The sequence below is a fragment of the Astyanax mexicanus genome, chromosome 12 (genome assembly GCF_023375975.1).
Source record: "Astyanax mexicanus isolate ESR-SI-001 chromosome 12, AstMex3_surface, whole genome shotgun sequence".
Classification (NCBI taxonomy): domain Eukaryota; kingdom Metazoa; phylum Chordata; class Actinopteri; order Characiformes; family Acestrorhamphidae; genus Astyanax; species Astyanax mexicanus.
In genome coordinates, this window is record NC_064419.1 from 10,796,969 (window position 1) to 10,821,417 (window position 24,449).

The following is a 24,449-nucleotide window of genomic DNA, read 5'->3' on the forward strand; positions in this document are numbered from 1 at the left end:
GTGTATTATTGAACCTTCCTTTTCTAGTTTGCATAAACTTGTTTATAATTGCTAACCTGAAGCAGTTTGTATTCAGAATGCTAGCTAGTGATAAATGCTAAAATAAGCCAAAACGTAAATTCTGTGATAAGTGTTCGTGGTAAATTATATCTTGCTGGCCTTATATAGCTTTCTACTGCCTGGTATGTAGCTATTGGTTTTATACCTAATTCCAGTAAATTGCAGAAAACTAGTGAACCATCATCTTCACTCTGACTCACTCCGGTTTCCTGTGCAGCAAGTGTTACTCTCACATTCTCTACAATTAGGCAGCTTGATAGTTCCCATAGCTCATCTTCTTTAGGTTAGTAAGCAGTTCATGTACATGTAAGTCATTGTCATTAAGCCTCTGTTAGTGTTTAGGCTATGACCTGGCCATTGCCATCATGTGACTCATGTACATTTCATGAGGTCTAATAAACCATTTAGGACACAACAGACCACATCAGTGGTTGATGCTGAGAGTATTGAGTCTGGAAGCTGAATTCTGGGAAACAGGAAGGAGTTGTAGGATACTCTGATGTCTGCTCTGGTTGCTTTTGAGTCATAAGCAGCCAGCTGATGCAACACAGGAATTTCAGAACAAAATCATCAACGTCTCACTCATACTGTCATACCTCATACCTAAAGTTTTCTTTCAGGAAGAATCTCACATACAGCTCCAGGAAAAAAATAAGAGACCACCTGAAAATGATGAGTTTCTTTAATATTACCAAATTGAAAATCTCTGGAATATAATCAAGAGGAAGATGAATGATCACAAGCCATCAAACCAAACTGAACTGCTTACATTTTTGCACCAGGAGTGGTTTAAATAAAATTAACCAAAAGCAGTGTGTAAGACTGGTGGAGAAGAACATGCCAAGATGCATGGAAACTGTGATTAAAAACAGGGTTATTCCACCAAATATTTCTGATTTCTGAACTCTTAAAACTTTATGAATATGAACTTGTTTTCTTTGCATTAATTAAGGTCTGAAAGCTCTGCATCTTTTTTTGTTATTTTAGCCTTTTCTCATTTTTTACCAATAAATGATCTAAATGACAATATTTTTATTTGGAATTTGGGATAAATGTTGTATGTAGCTTATAGAATAAAACAACAATATTTATTGTACTCAAACATATTCCTATAAATAGCAAAATCAGGGAAACTCTCTTTATTCTCTTTATTCTTTCCATGTTCTTCTTGTGTCTACTTGGGTTTCCTCCCACTGTCCAAAAAAAATGGAGATCAGAATGAAGGGCAGGGTGTGCTTCCACCAAGCCAGCCAATCACAACTCTTGAATCTGTCAGACACCTGCACTGTCTAACAGAGTCTATCACATTGAGAGGTGGTGGACAGGGAGGCCCATCATACTTTACTTACCCAGATAGAGTGAAATCAGTTATGGCTTTCTAGACTCCTGGAACTTGAATTATCTTTCAATAACTGGGTACCACTATAAAATAAGACTACCTTTATAAAGGGTTTATAAATGGTTTACAATTAGTTTATTAATGGTTACTAACTAGGTTGTAAATGCCTTAAAAATAATTAATAATCAGTTATAACACAATATTAGAAAGGGCAACAATATAGATGGCTGTGGGTTCACTATTTGTCAAACAACAGGTTATTGTTGCCTTTTCTACGTATGTGTTATAACTGATTATCAATGATTTTTAAGGCATTTACAACCTAATTAGTAACCATTAATAAACTAATTATAAACCATTTATAAACCCTTTATAAAGGTAGTCTTATTTTAAAGTGGTACCAATAATTGTCTCAATGCTTAACCCCTCTACCCTATTTTTTTAATCTAATTCTCTCCCTCCACTCATCTCTCTCTCTCTCTCTCTCTCTCTCTCTCTCTCTCTCTTTCTACTTCTCTCTATTTCTGTCTCTCTACTTGTCTTTCCCTCTATTCTTCTGTACTTCTGTCTCTCTACTTGTATCTTTTTCTCTTTCTACTTCCCTCTCTCTACTTCCCTCTATTTCCTTATCTTTATTTCTTGAACTTGTTGCTCTCTCTATTATGATCTATAATACAAAAAAGTAACATGGCACCGCAAAAAAAAAAATAATAATAATAAAGTAATAGGGGCATTAGGGGGTTATCAATTTTTTTAAAGTGACAGTTGCACATACCACATATTAACATTTCTCTCATTAAAACCATTAATTCAAGCTGTGGAGAGTTTCATTTACATTATATCTATATTATATCTAAGACAGAATCCAAGTTCCTACAGATAGATAATGAGGAGTGAATCTGTTCCGCTGTAGTAATTCCAGCTAAGATGATTTTTTTTAGATGCATTTTTATACACTTAGAAATAGACATTTTAGTGTCATTCAATTAGTCATTTAGTAAGAACAAAGGAAGAGTAGAAGGGATGTTCAGAAAAAAAAATATTAGATAATAGATATCTGTAATTTTGTTTTAAAGAAAGTGGCAAAATCCCCAACACACATGAAGAATTACTACATATATTTGAATTACAAAATGTGCACATAAAACTTTAATAAAAAATAGTTTCAGAGGTGTCAAATAAGTTCTATGTACGTAATTCTAGCTGATAAACTGATTATAAGAATTACGAGACACGAAAAAGTATTTTACGTTCATATTTTAAATAATTTATTTTATGGTCCCTGGAACTAACTACAGTTTTCAGTATATATTTTCTCTCCACCATTTTCCCTGCTTTTCTCCCACTCTTTACGAACACACACACACACACACACACACACACACATATCTACACACATCCACACATCAATCTGCACTTTGTAGTGTAGCCTGTCAGCCATTAGAAGATATGCTGACAGACGTCTTGACCAGGACCTGAGTAACAAGTCAAGGTCAAATACTGGAGATTGCCATCTCCTCAGTAATCATCACACACACAGGCTCACACACACACACACACACACACACACACACACACACACACACAGGCTCACACACACACTGTGTCAGAAACACACTCTGGTAGTGCTCTGCTGACTCACGCTGGATTGGAATCAAATGCTCTCCCCAGGTCATTTTCAGTATTACAGATGGAGAGATGGAGAGATGAAGAGAGAGAAAAAGAGAGAGAGGGAAAGAGAGAGAAAGAGAGAGAGAGAGAGTGCATTACTCCCATGCTCCTGCAATTACAGCCGCTGAAATGGACTTGTGCTAAAAGGAAAATAAGCTTCTCTCTGCCTCCTCCTGGATTTGTGCTCCACTGTTCACATGCAGACACCAGCAGAAATGAACACACATCATGCACTGCATCCTCTCTGTTCATGGTGCTACCTGCAGAGCGGCCGCCCATAAATCAGTCTGAGTTTGGAGTGTTCTGCCAGTCGCTGCGCTGTGATGGATGCTCCACGGCATTCCTGCCTTTGATGTCGGAGGCAGATGATGGAGGCGGGATTCCCCAGAGTGCTCTATCCTCCAGCATCAAACTGCTGTACTGCTGTACTGCTGTAACTGTACACTTGTGCATATGTCTGTGTGTGAGTGTGTGTGTATGTGTGTACTTGTATCCAAGCCCTTTCTAAAGACCTGATGTTCTCATAATAGTAATAGTTTTCGACATTTTTTGATGTTCTCTAAACTGAGCTGCTACATATCGTACTGTAATACTTAAGTTCTATATATTTTATACATAATATTGTATTTATTGAGGAATTGAGGATTCAACATTACATAGCTTTGAATGGCAAACCTTACTCTTCTTATTTAAGCAATAGAACACAAGAGGGAGTGTGTTATCGCGAATAACAACACAGCCGCCATGTTATTTGCGATAACACGCGACATCGAGAGTTTTTTTTGCTTTTATACAACTGTTGTTTTTACTAAATAAATAAAGAAAATAAATCAAAGAACCTCAAAGAAATTCAGATGAATATGCTTTAATATGGACTGTGCCTTCCGCCAAAAGGTAGTTCCACAACAACTGTAACAGAACTGAAACTTAACTACAAAACGGTGTGTAGTTTATACAGACTAACACCACGAACGTTATCTTGAAATCAAAAGTGGGAATAAACGAAGATAATAAACGTTAGGAGTGTGAAATAATGCGGAAACTCTCCTCTCTGTGGAGTCGTCTTCACGTGAAAGCTCCGCATTTTTTGAACATTTCTGCTTGTTTTTCTGGGTGGTGTTGGTTAGCTAGCCAGCTGGACTGTTAGGTTAGGTTAGCATAGCTTGCTTTAGCTCAGCATTAGCTTAGCTTAGCCTAGCCTGGCTGGTTACCGTTCTGGCTGTCAGACTGCGGCCAAGGTGATTTTCTTTCCCTTTTTTCAAAGACGAGCCAGCGCTACGGGCTGAGGGCGAGCATGCCGCGGCTGGGCGCTAGCCTGTGCTAAGCTAATGCTGCTGCTGCTGGTGAAGACGATGATTCACAACTTTCCTGTGTGTATATGCTGTTACTCAGCAACGGAGTGATACAGATTTAGTGTGAATAGGCCAGAACACTTTTCAACCAATCAGATTGTGAGGTCGGAACTAACTGTTGTATAATATTGAATCATTACCACTGACCTTAACTGAGGGAAGTGAGACCTGCAGTTCTTTTAATCTTGTTCTGGGTTCTTTTGTGACCTCCTGGATGAGTTGTCCATGCCCTTTTGGAGTAATTTTAGTCGACTGGCCACTCCTGGGAAGGTTCACCACAAATGTTCCATGTTTTCTCTATTTGTATATAATAATAGCGCTTACTGTGGTTCACTGGAGTCCCAAAGCTTTAGAAATGACTTGTAACATTTTCTTGACTGATAGATAATCAATTACAGTTTTCTCATCTGTTTTTTTTTGGACCAATATCTTGACATTATTCTTCAGATTTTTCTGGCAAAATTCAGAATTAATTGCACAGACCTGACAATGCATTTTGTTAAGTGACCTCCTAGTACACTTAAAAATGTCATGTTCTAAACTATGCATATTTTTTGATCTCGCATTTAGTCTGATGTAAATGTGATTATTAAACACAAGTGTTCATTTACAGTTCTATTGAGCCTGTACTGTAAATGTTTGCTATGTAGGTTCAATAAATACATTAAGTGTTTTTTTTTTTTTTTAGTTTTTCTATAGTTGTATAGACTTACATATATATATATATATATATATATATATATATATATATATATATATATATATATATATATTTATTTTATTTTTTTTGTGAAAAAAATCAGTGCTTACTGTGTCTTTCAGCTATAAGAATAAATGTGCTACAAGAATAAAAATGGTTAAGAATGCTGTAGTCATCTACAGTATGTGTGCATGTGCTTGTTTAAGCTGCACATGTGCACTTGTGTCAGTTCAGTGTTTGATCTCGACTGGAGATCATTAAAATGGTGTTTACCTAATGCTTAGAGTAATTAATGCTAGTTATAGCCTCCTCACATTCCAGGGCTAACGAATGTGCTGTGAGGTGAATGTAGGAAGAAATAGGAGAACATTAAGAGAATACAGAGGACAGGAAATATGCTCTCTCTCTCTCTCTCTCTCTCACACACACACACACACACATACTGTATATACACAGTGCTGTAAAAAAAAGCATTTGCCCCTTACTTTTTATTTTTTGCGTTTTTGTCGTGCTTACAAATTATCTTTGATTGATGACATTTTTTTTGGATTTCATTTTTACTAGCCACAACCAGACCTGATTACTGCCAGACTTGTAGAATCAAGAAACTACTTAAATAGAACATTTATGACAACATGAAGCAACTAAAAGATCTCAAAAAGCAACACAACATGTCCTGATCTGAAGAAATCCAAAGACACATGAGAAAAACAAAGTCATTGACCATCATCAGTCTGGTACTAAGCTATTTATAAGGCTTTTGGACTCACAGTGAACCATAGTGAGAGCTATTATTTACAAATGGAGAAAATATGGAACACTGGTGAACCTTCCCGGCAGTGACAGGCTGACCAAATTTACTCCAAAAGGGCATGGACAACTCATTCAGGAGGTCACAAAAGAACCCAGAACAATGCACTTGGTGTCACAGCTTAGCCCATGTCTGTTTTGTGTTTCTCCCTGGTCCCATGTGCTCCTGCCCTCTGTTTACCTGTCATGTGTTTCCCAGCCATGTGCTTCTGTTGTGTTTTTGGTCCTGTCTCTGCCCTAGCCCCACCCTGTCATCAGTTATTTGTAACCCCGCCCCCTCTTGATTGATCCTCAGGTGTTTCTAGTTTCCTGTTCCCTCCTCGTGTATATAAGCCCCTTTGTTTCAAGTCTTCCTTGTCTAGTCTTTTGTTGGTTTGTTTGCTGTCCGTAGTCTTGTCGGGTTTGTTTTGTCTCATGCCGCTTGTTGTTATGTTCCTGTTTTCTAGTTTAGTCTTTTTGAGTGTTGTATTCCTTGTCTAGTTTTCATAGTTTAGTTACCTTTGTATTGTTTATTTTTGTTTTACATTTCCCTACACGTGTTTGCTTTCAGTTTATTTTCAGTAATACTTTTGTTTATCATGTTTTTTTGTTAGTTTATTAGTTTGTTTATTTTATTAAATGTATATTTCTGCACTTACGTCCAACCCTCTCATCCGTAACACTTGGTTTATTGATAGAAACCTAATCCACCACCCATCAGTTTTTGACCTTAAGCTCAGCTCACTTGGGTTCTGCAGCAGGACAATGCCCCAAAGCACACCAGCTTGTCCACCTCTGAATGGCTCTAAAAAACAATATAAATGTTTTGGAGTGGCCTAGTCAAAGTCTGATTGAGATGCTGTGACATGATCTTAAACAGGTCCTTCATGCAGGAAAATCCTTTAATGTGTCTGAATTAAAATAATTCCTTAAAAAAAGAGTGGACCACAATTCCAAGCTTGATTGCAGTTGTTGCCACCAAGGCTGCACAAGTTATTAGATTTAGAGGCAAAAATATATATATTTTTATATTGGGGCAGGTTGGTTTGAATAGATTTTTTCCATTAATAAATGCAATTATTATTTAAACACACACACACACACACACACATACGTCTTCTCCCATTCTCTTCTAGCAGTTTGGGGTCTCTTGAGGATTCATCAGAGATCTATGAATGCAGCTAACACTGTTTATCTTGTTGAATATACACTCTGGTGATTAATGTTGTTTTATGTGAAACCATGATCCTTCAATAGGCTTATTTATTCTTGGCTTTGAGTGAGAATGCATGACATCATTGTTCCGTCTAATGTCAACTAGACACTTAATTTCTCACTCTTCATTAAAACACACAAACACAGAGGCTGACGTGAGCTATAGTGTCTCGCCTTCTAGGGTGAGATATAATCAAGAATATAGATATTGTTCAGGGTATTTTTGAAGAATATGTGTAACAATAGGTGCATTGGGGCTGATATTAGAGTGGGTTTTCCTGCTCAAGCGCTCCGGTTTCAACTTACCAGTTACAAAAAACTGTTCTGGACTCCAGACCCTATTATCTTACCCAGATTTAGATAATTAATACTTTCCCAAAGTAGTAGTAAGCTAAATGATGCACTCTCAATAGGGGAATCTGGTTAGTGGTGTTAAAAGTTAAAAATAAACTGTTAATTCAGGTTTTAAAAATGGATTTAATTACATCCATTCTTGTTTTTATTTTTTTTTTATTCACTTGTCTATTTTATTACTTGTTGATTTTATTCTTCTATTCTTTTAAAGCTTATTTCAGTACGTTTTGGGGTTTAGGAGATTTAGGGCTCTTTCTGGTGAGAATGGGTAATTGCACCAAGCATGCGGAAGAATCATTTTAATCTGGCCGGGTGTGATGCGGTCTCCTTTTAGACGGATTAATTCGATTCCAGGTTATGTTCAGTCAGAGAGAGAGAGAGAGAGAGAGAGAATGAGCTACTGAGCTCTGCATTTCCTCTTCTGAAGTCTCCATTGCTCCACCAGCCGCTCGCGTTCAGTAAAACTGAGCTGGATCCTCTTTTAGATCCTGTACGTGTGATGTAAGTACGTAAAGACGTGTGACGTGGCCAGAAAAAACTCCTACAAAAAGTGACCCGACACCCCAGTTTTTAGAATGAATATATTATTAGGCTTAGCAGGGATGGTCATTCCAGCACACTGATACCATTTAAACACAATATTTTATCTCTTCTACACTCAGAAATGCTTCTGCTTTCAGTTTAGAAACAAAATAATACAAACCGCTAGTTTACGGCAGTAGTTCTCAAACTGTGGAACGGGTACCACCACAAGGTCTCCAACTCAAAAATCAGCTTGGATTGAAATATTTAGGACTGAAATATATAAAGTTTCCTGTTCCTGTAATTTTCCTAAAATTACATTAGTTAGTGTTTAGTGTTTCAACTGTTAGAACCTGTTTGTAAGCTACACGTCAGTCCTTCACTCTCAAAACTACAGTTTTATAAATATTAACATCAGTTTCATTGGTCCTACAGTAAAACCCTGTGGAACCACAAGATCTGCTCTATCAACCAACAGTCACCAACAGTTCACTACAGTTTCTGCACTACAGTTAATAGATAAATAAAATAGTAAACACTGTAGTTCACTGCTCGACTCTCTTGTTGTTTATTTTCCTCTGTTTAAGTCCTAATTCTGAGATTCTCAGTATGATAAAATACTGTACTATTAACCAGAAACAATAATCAGTCAAACAACTTAACATACTGACAGGCTAAAGCACAACTGGTGAAAGATCTGACGGCATGTATATATGTGTGGATTACACGTCTATCTTACTGTGTATAAATAAGCATGTGTGTTGTACATGTGTTTCTTTAAAATGTGCATTTAAATTGGAAGACATACTGATGACAGCTTTTTCACAGAGGTGGAACTAAACAGACCAGAACTGACGTTTTTGGATGAAAATGTAGATATTGCAGTGAAAGTAGGCCAGACGTTATTTCAGAACATATTTGACTGGCATGCCGTTGATTAATTAACGAGTGTTGCTGGCAAGCTTGATCTCTGAATGATAAGATTTTCAGTTATTTGCTCCTAAAATCCTTTGGCACATCATTCTAACCAAAAGCCTTCTGCTCTAAACGCATATTTGTGTATAATTTTAATCAGGTTTAATCAAAGATAGAAAAAAATGACCCTCATTCATCACGTGTATATGCGTTTTCTATAACGCAGTGGCCGCCAGGTTTATGCGCAGAATAAACAGCAGTTAGCTCTCTCCCTACAGAAATAATCTAATCCAATTAATGTGTAATCGTGAGCATGCACCCCGTCCAAGAGAGTTATGACATTTTTATTAGACGTTGCAGCCCAGCCAATTTACTGCCTGTCATAATTCATAAAGTACATGGTTTTCAGAAGTCGTGAACACGTCCTGTGTAGACAGTGTTTACTTTTCTGAAAAAAACTGTTGCCGTGGAGACTTTTAGAGTTTTAATCCTCTTTGTTTATGTATTTATTTATGTATCTATTTATCTATCTCTCACAGACACAAAGCAGAATGAAGCTCATCGCCGAGAACTATGAAGATGGACACCTTCATCCCCACCACCCTCATCATCCTCACCACGGTCATCCAGGATACACACACCACCGCGCCCCGCCGAGAGGACCACCGCCACACACCAATCATCGAGCCCAGCTAGAGCAGGTGGGAGGCACGGATGTGTGTTTTGCAATAACATCAACATTTTAAAATTGGCCTTTCTTTTAAACGTTAGTGGGTTTATACAGTGTATGACAAAAGTGAGTACACCCCTCCCATTTCTGCAGATATTTAAGTATATATTAAGTATATATTTTCATGGGACAACACTGACAAAATGACACTTTGACACAATGAAAAGTCGTCTGTGTGCAGCTTATATAACAGTGTAACTGTTTATTTTCCCCTCAAAATAACTCAATATACAGCCATTCAAGAGACTACACCCCTAAATGTCCACATTCAGCACTGCTTGTCATTTTCCCTCCAAAATATCATCTGACTTGTTAGTGTTACTTGGTCTCAGATGTGCATAAGGAGCAGGTGTTCAATATTGCAGTACAACTCTCTCAGACTCTCTCATACTGATTACTGTAATGTCCAACATGGCACCTCATGGTAAAGAACTCTCTGAGGATCTTAAAAGACGAATTGTTGTGCAACATGAAGATGGTCAAGGCTACAAGAAGATTGCCAACACCCTGAAACTGAGCACCAGCACAGTGGCCAAGATCATCCAGCATTTTAAAAGAGCAGGGTCCACTCAGAACAGACCTCACGTTGGTCGTCCAAAGAAGCTTAGTGCACATGAAGCTCAGTGTCACGTCCAAATGCTGTCTTTAAAAAATAGGCGCAGGGATTGAAGAGGTGTCAGTGCTCAGACCATATTTAAAAATATTTTATGTAGCAGCTTTACCTTTTAAAACATTCTAAATATTCTAAAAACTGATTTGTAATACAAAGAATGCTATTTCTGTCATTGTACATCATAGCTACTGCACTAAGTAACTTTGGTGGAGCTGCACCAAAAAGAGTTCCATGAATCTACGTAGCTCAAATACCTGAAAGGCTCTCATTGCATTCAGCAGCAAGAGCATTATGAGGTGAGGATGTAGGTTTATCACCAAACCACCTCATCTTAAACTCACCAACTCATCAACTCAAAAGTGTTGGATGGAGCAACTTCTATAATACCAACGTTTTCCACTGTTCCATGGATAAATATTATATTTTATTGTTTTATTGGCATTCATTTTCTGCAAGGACTAGATAAGCTGTGTCTATGTGTCTAAACCAGGGGTGTCACGATTCTCTAAATCCTCGATTCGATTTTATTTCCGATTTTAGGGTCACGATTCTATTCGATTCTCGATTTTCTTTTTTTCCTTTTTTACAGCAGAGAGGCCTATGCCAGTTTTAGATCAGTCTATGGTCAATCATAGGTTTGATTCATCAAATTTACAATATCTTATTTCAAAAGGTGGGCTTGATATAAGTGATGCAAAGTGATACAAGTGATCTGTAATACACCATATTAGGCACTAATGGTCAAATTTAAATAATTTAAATTAAGATATATATGTTATGCCATCAAGTGGCTTTTTTGGTAGTAGCTGTGTGCACTATTAAAACAGCAATGTGCAACATAAAATAAATAATAAAAAAATACAGGAACAGTCATGTACCAAATAATAAAACAATTAGAGCCTTAACAAACTGAACTCTATCCTACTATAACAGTTAAACATGAAAAACAAGACTTGGTCCCTGAGAATGAGAAGTTTTTTCTTTAATAAAGATTTATTATTAACTTTATCTGAGAGAAAGATGCTCCTTAAGGTACCAAAACTATTAACATATTTGAGGCTAGACAAAACAACTGTTATTTTTTATATTTTCAAGTTCTTCTTTAAGAAGATGAGAATGTCCACATTCTCTGGAGAAAGGGCTGCTCTTTGAGCAGTCACAGTGACCGCGGTGTCGGCTACAGTGTGCTGCACCATATGCGTATCGCGCGTGCGTGCGCTTGCATAGTTTAGAGAGTGGGATCGTCAATCATCTTTTTGACTTCGATGCTCGAGACCATGACATAATTTCGATTAAATATCAAAATCGTGACACCCCTACTCTAAACATCTGTGTCAACAGTAGGTGCCACACAGAGTAGCCTAATGTTTTAGTTTGTAGGGATGTCCACAAACATCTGGACATGTAGTTTTGCATTTTGTCCTGCTTTTCTCAATGAAAATTTTGTAAAATAAATCCCTATCTGACTGCCATTTCTTTCCATGTTCACTTTTTGGTGAATCGAATTTGAATGACTTTGAATTTTCACTGTTTTGGTGAATTAGTTTAAAAAATGCTCATTGGTTAGCACATTCGCATCCCAAAGCTTGGGTCTTGGGTTCAAGTCCCTATCTGAGGGGAGTTGCCATGTTCTCCTCGTGTCTGTGTGGGTTTTCTCCTGGAACTTTGAACTGTGAGATTTCCTCTCACAGTCCAAAATCATGGAGGTCATTGCTCAGATATGGATTGGGTCACCTTCTTAGTGCCTGATGCAGTCCTCCAGGTGGACGGTGGTTTCCGGTTGAGAGTATGCTGTGCATGATTGGCTGCTGCTTCTTACCGGTGTGTGTGTGTGTGTGAATGTGTTGATAAGTGCTGAGTATAAAAGATTCTATGTAAAACATGGGTGATGGGTGTAAAGCACTCTTGGGTTTCTAGAAAGGTGCTATCTTTATAAGTGTAACTTGTATATATAAAATGTATATAATTTATTAACCTTAATTGATTCATCAACTAGAAACTGCATTCTGTAGACTTTAGGCTTCTCCGTCTTACGGCTCCTCCTCAGTGCACGGCTTCAGGTTGATGCTTGGGAGATGAGTGTGTGGTTGGTGCCGCACTTTAAGTAGATCCTTGGATATTTTATTAGCTTGAATGCTGACTTTGCAATTTAACCTGACTTGACTTGCCTTGACTACACTCAAACCTCTCCTATTCTGGCAATAAGTAGAGAGCTAGTTCCAGTAACCGGCTGTAATCAGCATTGCTCCACCATTATTCAGCGTTTTTGATTAAAGTGCACCATAGATTAGATCGACTCCAAATTCCTTCACAGTGAGGGGAATTTATCCATAAACGACCAAAGGAAAGAAAGGGATTTTTCGCCTGATTGTGTGATTAGGAGCATGTGGGTGCTACTGATATCGGAATGGACCCATAGAAAAAATGGCATACCACACAAGCACATAATGTTTTTTTATAAAAATGTTTAAAATATTTCAGGATGTGGGGTCATACAGTCTTACTCCACTGACCATGTAGTCCTAACAGACTGTAGTCTGTAGTTCTGTTTCTCTGCATGCTTTATTTTCTTTTTTTAACGCAGGATGGACCACCACAGAGTAGGTGGTCTAGTTGTGCTGGTGGATCAGATACAGCAGAGCTGCTGGAGTTTTTAAACACTGGGTTTAAATCACTTTCCTCTACTCTATTGCACACTCCTACCTACAGTAGCTTCTTTACCTTGTAGATAAAGTAAAGTCAGAGACAGAAATAGAGACAGAAGCTCTGAATCTATTGCTGTATAATTTGTGTTGGTCATCCTATAGTTTCTCATCAGTGCCTACAGAAAGCTGTTGGCTATTTAAACTGTACTAACACACCTCCATCATGGTGGTCCTGTGGGCGTCCTGACTACTTAAGAACAGGATAATTGGAGTATAGTACAGTATGTGAACAAACAGATACAAGAGTACAGTCTGTAATTCTAAAACTACCAAGACAATGGACAATGGGTGCAGTCATACTGACAAGATGATGTGTGTTTTGGGCTTAGTATCAAAATTTGATACCAAAAAGACACCAAACAAAATGTTTGGTACTACCAAAAACAGAAAGGTAAAAAAAATTGGTGCCTCTTTCTGATATTTTGCATGAAATGAGCATAAACATGCCAGTGAAGATGCCGAGGTGCTCTAAAGTCTGGCTCTACTTTTTAAGATTCAACCACACCTTTTTTCTTTCAAATTGACTGTCACTGTGCTGAAGACTCTCAGACACTCACTCTCTCTCTTTTCTTCTCTGTCTTTATTCTGAGATATTATAATACAGTAAAAAGACTCCAGACTTAAATCACACTAGACTATTATTACTGCTTTTCACAATAATACAGGGAAATTTCAGCATTAAAAAATATCATCATAATTGTAATTTTTTAAATTAATTTTTAAGTGACTTAAATAGCATATGATAACATCAGTCAGAAAAGAACAAGCATTTTATACTGATATTTCTTTTTTTTTTTCAAATATTTTTATTGAGGGAATGAGAAAAGAGGGGGAAAAATCAATAATAAATCAGGAAGGTAGAGAAACAAGACAAAATCAATGGGTGAAAAAAACTAAACAATATCCAAAATAAAAGCACAGAAATAGTAGACAAAAAAATCTAACAAAACTAAATAAAATTTAGTATATCAATGCTCATATTTCTTAACAATAACTCCTATTAAAAGATTTATAAAAAAGAATTATAGTTTAAGTTGTTGTTTTTGTTCTTATTAAAGCAACACAAACTAAATACAAGCTTTCGTCCTAACAAGATCCAAAAAGATAGAGCCTCTCATGGTGACAGTATTAGAATAAGATTACTTATGAGAGTAATTATCATTTTTCTATATATTTTTTTATTACCCTTAAGAAAAATCAGTATTGCATATTTTAAAGTGATACCCATCCCTAAATGTGTTAGTGTGTGTTTGACTGGTGTTGCACAAGTGGATTCGACACAGCAGTCGTATCTTGTTTCAGTGCTACCTGTCAGGAGCTGGAATATATTAGGCAGCAGGTGAACTGTCAGTTCTTGAAGTTGATATGTTTAAAAACAGGAAAAATGGGCAAGCGTAATAATCTGAGCTGAACTTTGACATGGGGTCAGACTGGGTCAAAGCTTCTCCAAAATGGCAGGTCTTTTACGGTGTTCTCAGAGTATGCAGTGGTTAGTACATACCAGCGGTGCGACAAGAAAGCACAACTGGTAAGGGTCAACTGGAGAGGCCCAAGGCTTATTGATGCAGTCCTAGTCAACAGCTGCTAATTTTAGTTTTTACTTTTATTATGTGGCTTATGAAGACCACCAGCCATGAAAGTTTCCATAAAGGCACTACTACCAAGAAACGAACGGTTGAAAAACGTGTTGAAGTGCTCTAAAGTCTGGCTCTACTTCTAAAGATTCACCTACAATACATTTTCCTTCAAACTGTCCACAAACTGTCACTGTGCTGAAGACTCTCTGGCACTCGCTCTTATGCTCTGTCTCTCTTTGTTGCTCTCTCTCTCTCTCTTTCTACCCTGAGGGTCATGAAGGCCCAAGGCCTATTAATGCAATCCCAGTGGACAGCTGCTAATTTTAGTTTTTAATTTTATAACATGGCAAATTAGGACCACCATCATGGATGTTTTACATCTTTAACCCCTGTTAACCACCATCTCCTGGTGGTGGAGCAATGGCAAGCATCTCTATTTGCCACCCCCTGCTGATGCCCTCAGTGTTATTTAGCCCCTATAACACTCCTATGCCTAATTGCTTAACTATATTTCTTCAAAAGCTGCATATCTCCATTTTCTCAGCCAGTTCTTTGATGGCTTTCCATCACTCTGCTCCTGTGCATTCCATGTCGTGGAGCAGGCGAACCACTGAAGATCTGATAAAAGCCCTGCATTCCACTTGTAGGGGTTTTATAATGTGGAACTCTCTATTAAACTCTATTAAACTGAAGGAAAGACAGTTCTTATACACAGTGTGTGGAAAAATGTATTCTGTCGAGTTTAAAACAGCATAGTATTGTATATATAATAAAGTATAAAGTGCATTAAGTATACTTAAGTTTATTTACTATTAAGACTTCTCAGCTAAATGTATCTATCTATCTATCTATCTATCTAGATATTTATGATGTATTTATACTTATTTCACTTTTTTCTCTTCGTCTATCACCCAAGGTAGTTTCTCACAAGCAAAAGATGACTTCAGTAAACTGTACTGCACCAGCCTATTCCAATTGAGTTTCTTTTATATGTTATGCATGGAATTCATGCTTTTTTTTGTAGAATCATATTTTTTTCTTTTTGATGTAACGTGTTTTTTTTAATCGAATGTAAGAATGAAAAAGTGCCTAGGAATTGAAAAGTGCCTAGAGTATTTGATGTTACGCATACCTCCATTAAAAATATAGCCTTGGATTTGTGATGAACTTTAGCACTATATTATTATTGCACTAATAAGAATGTATCTTTTGTTTAAAAAATATATTTTTAGGTAGGCATTATACTAAATCATGTCTTATCAACAAATAACCAAACACTACCCTGATATCACTGCTAGAGATTGCAACAGGGCAAGCAAATCAATACATTTTCTAGGAACTCAAGTTGGCATGGGGCTCCCAGACAACCCCCAGAAAATGACTGGTTATGAATCAAATGCAATGACAAACTGTGTGAGCTCCCCTTTAAATTCTGTGAGGGTCAAAATGCAGAAAAGTACATCAGAATCCCCCTTAAAGATGCTCCTCCCACTAGTTACTGACAGTAGCCAGCCAGCCAGGTTCGTCATTCCTGCATCCTGTAAAATATGAACCTTCAGCAATCATGAAGCCAAAATAAAAGAAGTGAAAGGAAGTCAGACTTCCCAAGTCTCCCGGAAATTGCGGGAGTCTACCACATATCAATAATGGCTTTCTGATGCCCGCAAGTCCGATGAAATCTCCCAGAATCTAGAACGAGTGGCCTAAAATTAATTTTTGCAACTTGGGATGTCTGGGAAGGGATTATTTACATTGGATAAATTAGGTGCTTATGTGTATACATGGGGTAATTTAGCAGCAGGTAGGATAGAATCATGTTTGTGTGAGATACCTGCCTTGCAGATAATGCTAGTAACAGACTGTTAATATGGTGGTACAAAACCCTTTTTCTCTACATTCTGAAAATTAATGGGATTTTGAAATCTCCTTCATGACTCCAACAGGAATCAACCCAAATTCTGCAGGTTTGAAAAAAAGACGTAAAAACTAGACAAACATAAACATGAACTGTTTGATTTGTATTGAGGAAAATATTGATTTTAAAATGAAGTTCAGGAAAGAGCCAATTTTATGATTTTTTTCATTATATTTTGACGTTAGCAGATTTACTTAAATATTTTGTTATATTTTCTATTACAATTACAATTATTCAGTGATATTCCTTATCAAACATGAAAGCTTTTTTTATATATATCATTTTATTTCTAATTTTTCCCATTTTCTCCCCAATTTACACTGCCATTATCCAGCCCACTCATTAGGACTCCCCCATCACTAATGATGCCCCAACACAGCACATGCTTCCTCCGATACATGTGAAGTCAGCCACTGCTACTTTTCCAGCTGCTGCTGATGCAGCATTGCCGAGTAGCATCACAGCGCGCTCGGAGGAAAGCGCAGCGACTCGGTTCTGATACATCAGCTCACAGGCGCCCTGTGCTGCAGACATCACCCTAGGACTGATGTGGGGAGAGAGCGCCATCTACCCACCCGGAGGGAGCAGGGCCAATTTTGCTCCCTCTGAGCGCCGGCAGCTTGATGGAAAAGCTGCATGAGCTGGGGTTCGAACCTACGACCTCCTGCTCATAGTGGCAGCGCTTTAGACCGCTGGACCACTCTGCACCCAAACAAGAGCTTTTTATGTGATGCTTAAATAGAAATCCTCTAGATTTATTGGTGTAATGTCAGACAGACAATTGACAAAAATCCTGGCCTGTTAAGGTGGTAATATTATTTTAAATTGGAGCCTCTAAATGCATTGAAACGCCCTGCATGATAGAGGGAGTTTTTCACCGCTGTGATTTAAGTGCATTGACATTTAAGAAATCCCCACCTTTGATCGTTGATACTTTATTTAATTCAAATGCGTTTGGATATATAAACACATAAAAACAGGCTTCATGTGTATCTTTTTGCAGCTCTCCTCAGGACAAACAAACGGCTGGGTTGTGAGAAAGCTAGCTGTCATCATGGCTGCTGTTTGTGTGCGCAACTAAGAGAGGTGTGTGAAGGCTATGTTCCAGACACCACACCTGACAGGGCATAATCATATCAAGTGGCAGAAAGATTAATTACGCTCTCACTCTCTTTCTTGCGCACTCACACATACACACACTTACACACACACTGGCACACACCCCACACACACACTCTTCCATCCGTCATAAGGCAGTAATAACAGTGCGATTTATGGAAGTCTGGGGAAACCCTCAGAAGAGGGAGAGCCCCTTTCCTGTCTTCATAGACGTGCAAACCGCTGGGGGAGTCCCGCCAGCCCACCCATAGATAAAGCTCTGCGGTCAAACAATCTCTAAACATAACACCTTGCTGTTGCTATTGCACCATTCATCCATTATTTTTAAATATGTCTTATGTAACTAAGGCTGTTTCTAAAGGAAGAATCCAGGTGTTTTTCAGAAGATGATTTAGGGTACTATTAGAGAATCATTAATTTAAAAAAATGAAGTAAAAAGGTTTACTTTTACTCCAGCAGATATCCATCAGTTTGTTGTTTCTTAAGTTTCTTGAAATTTGTCAGTTTCCCAGACAAAGACTAAAACTAGTACTGAACTATGCAGAATAAGAATGTAGATTTATAATTGGAAGTAAAAAGAAAATAAAAAAAAACAACGACTAGGCTTAGTTCCTGTCTTAAATACCAATCCTATATGTATGAATTATGAAAGTATTTGTGGACGTTCCTTTTTTAAAAATGAATTACTTTAACCTATAAGAGCTCAGACCTATTTCTGAATTTTACATTTTATTATATAAATTTACAGAGAAGCGTATTCATTTTTTTTGCCTTATTGTGGGAACTAAAATCTTGATACAACAAAATTCTAAAACTTGTATTTCATAGTTGTCTCTAGCAAACAAATTAACACATTAAAACATTGAATTAAGACATTTAAGTTGTCAAACTGGTTGGAACATATCAGTTAAAGCAAAAGTACACTTTTAAAAGGAGCTAGATGAACAAACACAGACTCATGCACTTTCTGTAAGGATGCTCTCAGGACATTCAGTCACTTATATGTCACTTAGGAACTTAGGAAGTTAATGTGCTGTAAAAGGAACTTCACACAGCTTTTAAAGGGTCTGTGACATGTACAACACCATGGTTTTTTTTTAGTTAAGTTGCCCACATTGACAACAGACTACAACCCTCTTTACTGAATAAACATGAACCCACTGACATCATTCCTAATGCCAGACATTTGCTAGAATAACTGTGGAATGACTGAAATGACCATAGCTTTTGGAACGAGTTGGGTAGTTAAGGATAAGGTGGGCTGGTGATCATCCAGCATTATGGCTTAACTAACACTCCTGACACTGAATGCACAGCTAATTTTAACTCTTTATAAAAACAATTTAACACTGTCTCAGATAACATATGGTCCCTCTCACTATGTTAAAAAAACTCTACCACAATTCAGTTAATTCAGTCAGGTATTAAGGAGCAGTAAAGCCACTCAGCTGAAGTACAGCATTATACAGGAGTTTCAGTTTAGTTCTCCAACATCAAGACTAAAGCACTATTAGTATTAGCAACTAAACATGCTGAGCGCTAGCTGTTTCGCTATTCAGAGGTGAGTATTATCGGCCTGTAGCATTAGCATTAGACGGGGAATGAACCGCTAGCTAAATTCCCCTGGCTTACTGGAACACTTAGGGTTCCTCAGTGTAACGCTGTTGGGCAGCATTTACTAGCACTTAGCGCTAATGCTAATGCTGCTGCATCCAACCTTAGTGGGAATCTGAAAATCTAAGATTCCTGTAAATAAACAGAAGCCCTTTACTCACCCGAATAAACAGCACCTTATGTATGAAAATAGACCAAAAAATCTATATTAAATGATAGTGTGTCTTATAATCTGCTCTGAAAAATACAGTAGTCTTAATTAATTGGGATGAAGGGAAAAGTGTAAATTACATTTATTTTCTGAATTTATCATTGAATAAAGATTGTGGTTTCTTACAACTTCTTACTTCTGACTTCTTACAAATGCCTTATTTTATTGCAGACAGTATGAACTCAATATATTTGATTTTTTTTTTTTTGTCTAGTTAACTTATTTGTTCATTCCTGCATGTCAGGCCTGCTGCTTTCTGTAAAACCTTATTACAGTTTTTAAATGCAGCTGATCCAAGTTAACAAATTACAAACATATTCAAAGTTCAAAGCTTCTAAATTTGCGTATTGAGAAACTCAATAAAACAGTAAGAATGAATGACTGCATTTACCCACTTGTACGCACGTCCCACGGACGCACACGTAGATATTCACACACGTAGCAGCTGAATAAGAGCTCTGCACCAGGTGTAGCAGATTCTTTGGGAGTGAATCACTGTGGGGACATGCTCTCTCTTACACATACAGTACACAGCTGCTGCTTTATAGAGCGTTTGGTTTAACTCTGGTCATAGTGTGGGTTTTTGAAGCAGAGTGATGTTAGCTTTTAGCCTTTTAGCAGCTTGTCAGGTTCAAGCGTGAAACCACAGCTATGTCAGGGCTTTGGTGCTTTGGTGTTTTTATATGGCTCTCTTTTACCTTCTGAGAAAGGTGTGTTCAGCATCATTACCATACTCATTACCATAATCATTACAAGGACAAGTGTGATTATACATGTAGTTTGATGTAGTCGTGAACAACCATGTAATATAAATGGAATCCTGGAATCACACCTATTCAAAAAAAGATTCCAAATATTCTCATACCTGGCTGAGTCAAGGATATAGCATAAATAAATAGCACAATACATTTATTTATAGTGATTTTAGCAAACTATTAAAAAAATCTATACAGATCTGAAAACTTTAGGAGGTCACTTCAGTTTTTGAATCTTTTTTTACTGATTTTGCCATTTATATGTATATATTTGAGTAAAATGAACGTTTTTGTTTTATTCTATAAACTACAGACAACATTTCCCCCAAATTCCAAATGAAAATATTGTCATTTAGAGCATTTATGTGCAAAAAGAGAGAAATGGCTGAAATAACAAAAAAAGATGCAGAGCTTTCAGACCTCAAATAATGCAAAGAAAACAAGTTCATATTCATAAAGTCTTAATAATTCAGAAATCAATATTTGGTGGAATAATCCTGTTTTTTAATCACAGTTTTCATGCATCTTGGCATGTTCTCCTCCACCAGTCTTACACACTGCTTTTGGATAACTTTATGCCACTCCTAGTGCAAATTTCAAGCAGTTGAAAGTCAAATCTCATTTCTTTTGACATATTTTCCGCCTTATGTAATTTTCTTATTAAACTTTATTTAACAAAAGTTTGTTTGACTAAATGGTTTCTTTCTTTCAGCCAATTGTCACATTCATTTATTTGTAAAAATACTTACTCAAATACTTAGATTAGAAGACAACTATCAGATATCATATAACAAGGGACGTCTCGATTACATATTTTAGCTGCTAAGCGCTAGCTCTTTTGTCATTTCGAGGTGAGTATTATCGGCCTGTAGCCTGCTGCTAACCCTGGCTAGCACTGATGGAGCAGCATTAGCATTACCTACTAACTGCGCTAAGCACTAGCTTTCACAGTTCAGAGGTGAGTATATTTAAAACAAGCTACGTGGGACAAACTACTAGCTAATATCACCCTGGCTTACTGAAACGCTAGCCTTAGTGGAATATGGCAAATCTAAGCTTACTGTAAATAAATGGAAGTGCTTTAATCATCCAAATAAACAGTTTTCAAGAGAGAACTTTGTGTAGATTAACATCTAGCACTCCTTCAACTTTAAAAGAAAATGTTTTTACAGTTAACCTAGTTTAGCTTTACTGGTCTCCTGCTGAATTAATAGACAAACATGGTGACACCCATGTTCCTTACTAGTTTTGCATAATTTTCCTTATAATCTGGTACACCTTATGTATGAAAATAGACCAGAACATAGATGTTCATTGATAAGGCGCCTTATAATGTAATCTGGTTCACCTTATAGTATGAAAAATACAGTAGTAAAAGGCAGTGCCATGCAGTGAATATAGTGGGTATATAAATATTACAATAACTACATATTCACTCTCTTGACTTAGTTATATTAACTTAATACAAATCAACAGCCCACAAATACAACAGCGACAAACTACAAAAGTATACAATAGACCCAACAATCAACGCTTAATTTACCTACAAGTACAACCGTTCAACAAATATCACTCATTTGTATGTCTACATTACATCAGGGCAGCCAAAAAATTAGGTACACACAAAAACTCACCAGTCAGGTGGCCTATTATTGTGAATTAGTTGCACATTGAAAAACAGCCTTTAAAAAGGCCTTTTAATATAATATGACACAATATCTGTCTTATTTGCAGCCGCAATTCCATGATAGTTCTCTAACTATTGAATTAGTCCAGCATGAGCTCCGTTTATGACTAAGCGACGCGTAACACCTTCAACACAGCGCTGAGAAGGGGTTACACAGCCATGGCCCCGCCCCGGAGTGAAAATCATGAATCTGATTGGTTAGACTGTCCTTTGACTTTGCTAATAGATTCATTACTACACCTTTCTCAAAATCAGGAGAAGGGTCCACAAGCAGACACAAGGGGGCAGAAGCCATTTTAAAAAGCTTTGATTGGTTAGAACCGCTGTCAGTCTGATAAGAGTCCTGTAGCAACTAAAAAAACACAGACTAATGCTTTGAATTAGTTGCTGTTTTTTTATTTTAGTTAATTTATAAAATAAATTCTTACACTTACAATGACTATAATCTATATTTCCTGATTAAAATTATGTAATTATTTACATGCATTTATTGTCACCCCTTCTCTGAAGGGTTAGAAGGGCCTCACTGCACACCACTGGTAAAAGTATGGTAGTAGATACGTGCACTGTTTCTAATACATCAGTACACATCACGTATTCAGTACACACCACCCATTGCCATACTTAGTAGCATGTAGCACTTATATTGCTGAATGTACTTTATATAGTTTACATAGCCCCCGATAAAACCTGTGGCAGCTCCTGCTGCACTCTGTCGGCACTTACTGTATGTATAAAGTTTCATATCAGATGTTATTAACCTGCATAAATATTTTTCACCGCATGTCATTTTGCTGCATTTTTAATGGAGACAAGCTTTATAGACTCCACAGTGGTCCGGCTAAGCCTGCAGCTCTCTCCGCTGTGGAGATGGAGGCCAGCTATGAAAATGCACTGGAAAGCTTGAAAGCATGTAGATGTTGTTAAAGGTATGGGGAATAACAGAGGAGCTTGTAAAAGTCTGCTCAGGCCGCGTTTTACAGTGCGACTGTAAAAGTACAGATGGGAATGGCATACGGTATAATGGACTGCGAGAGCGAGTGGCATGTAGAACATGCTGGGAAAGTATGAGAGAGTATGGCTGAGTGAATATAAAGTTGGTAGCTGAGAGGAGGGAGTAGAAAGAGGGTGTTGTTCAGAAGGGAGCGAGAAAGGCTAGAACATGTGAGCTCGAGTGCATATGGGAATTTTAAGCATTATACCCTGAGAAACATATTTTCTTTTATTTCTTTTTTAGACTGCATGAAAATGAAATTCTGCAAACTTTACTTATTGCCAGCAGTTAACAGAACTTCATGGACTCTGAACTTTGTGCACATCTGTTCTGAAAACTGCCTGAAAAGAGCAAAATTTAGATTTTTGATTTTGCTGGCACATCATTAGCACTCCATTAGAGGCTTCTCCCATCGTCATGTCGTCAGCTTCATCAGGTCACTTGCAGTGCACATAAAAAAACCTATCAAGATATATTGTTGGTGTGGCCCAGTGGAAAACATCACTACCTGCCAGTGAGCTACCATATCATGTGTGGACCTAGGGTTCAATTCCCGCTTTGGGTGACTGTGCAGTGCTACACCAATAAGAGTCCTTGAGCAAGACTCCTAACACTACATTGGCCAACTCTGTAACAGGAATAACCTGTCGCTCTAGATAAGATGAAAGAATACAAGAGAATGAGTTAGTTCTCTTGTATTCACTAATTAAAGAAGAGAAAAAGAAAATCAGCACTTATTGCAAATAGTTCCCAAAAATGAATTATTCATCATTATTTGTGTTATTTTTACCTGTGAACATGCCCAGTCTCCGCATTTAGTTTTGTTCATGCTTTTAAACAATAAAGTTAATTATATTATGTATTGTAATAAAAGCCTAATGCCTCCATGCTGAACTCTTTTCAGTAAAACTCATATTCAACTCATATTCAGTCAATTGCAAATAATTGCCTAAATAATAATTATGTTTTTGCTTTTTTTTTTGCATTTATATTGTCAAGTCAATTTAAAGCAGTTTCTGGGAGTTTTTTCTATGCTGACTCCTTTTTTTAAATATATTCAGATCAAATATGCACATAAATGAAGTGATTCTTACACGATATAGACAAAATATCAGTTGTTTATTAAAGAAACTTCTTCCAAGTAAAAGCAGCAGCTCCACAAAATCACGTTATTGAAGCAGAAGCGAATAAAAAAGCAAGAAGAGTTTCACACAACATCAGTTTTCTCTCGTGTTGCTGCTCCTCGTCTCCATATGTGATCCTTCAACCTCTGACCTCTGTGGGGAAGTTCGGCGTAGGTCAGGACCGAGCTCCTGAGGTGCGACTGTTTTTCTTTCAAACACACTCATCCTCATCCTTCTTTTATCTGCCTCTTTTATCTGAACATGATTAATCACTCTATTTGTTTTCTTCGGAACGAGGGAGGGGGAGAAAGACAGAGAGAGGCAGAGAAAAAGAGAAGGACAGTGTGATTAATGATGATGAAGAACGAGAGACCGCTGCTTGGCCAAAGATGCTCAATGGAAACATGCTCACGTTCTGTAGACATTCCAAACCAGTGTACACACTGCAGACATGCACCCACAATACATCTCAATACACACACACACAC

The 24,449-nt window shown here is 37.3% G+C and overlaps 1 protein-coding gene across 5 annotated transcripts in view; it reads left to right on the top strand.

Annotated features, from left to right (window-relative positions):
- LOC103032091 (ERC protein 2) overlaps positions 1–24,449 on the top strand; it is a 452,130-nt gene that overhangs the window by 337,044 nt on the left and 90,637 nt on the right. For all 5 annotated transcript variants that reach the window (XM_049485683.1, XM_049485682.1, XM_049485684.1 and 2 more), the window contains one exon: positions 9,457–9,618. In XM_049485683.1, coding sequence (XP_049341640.1) covers positions 9,457–9,618 — 162 coding nt within the window. The remainder of the gene's footprint in view (positions 1–9,456; positions 9,619–24,449) is intronic.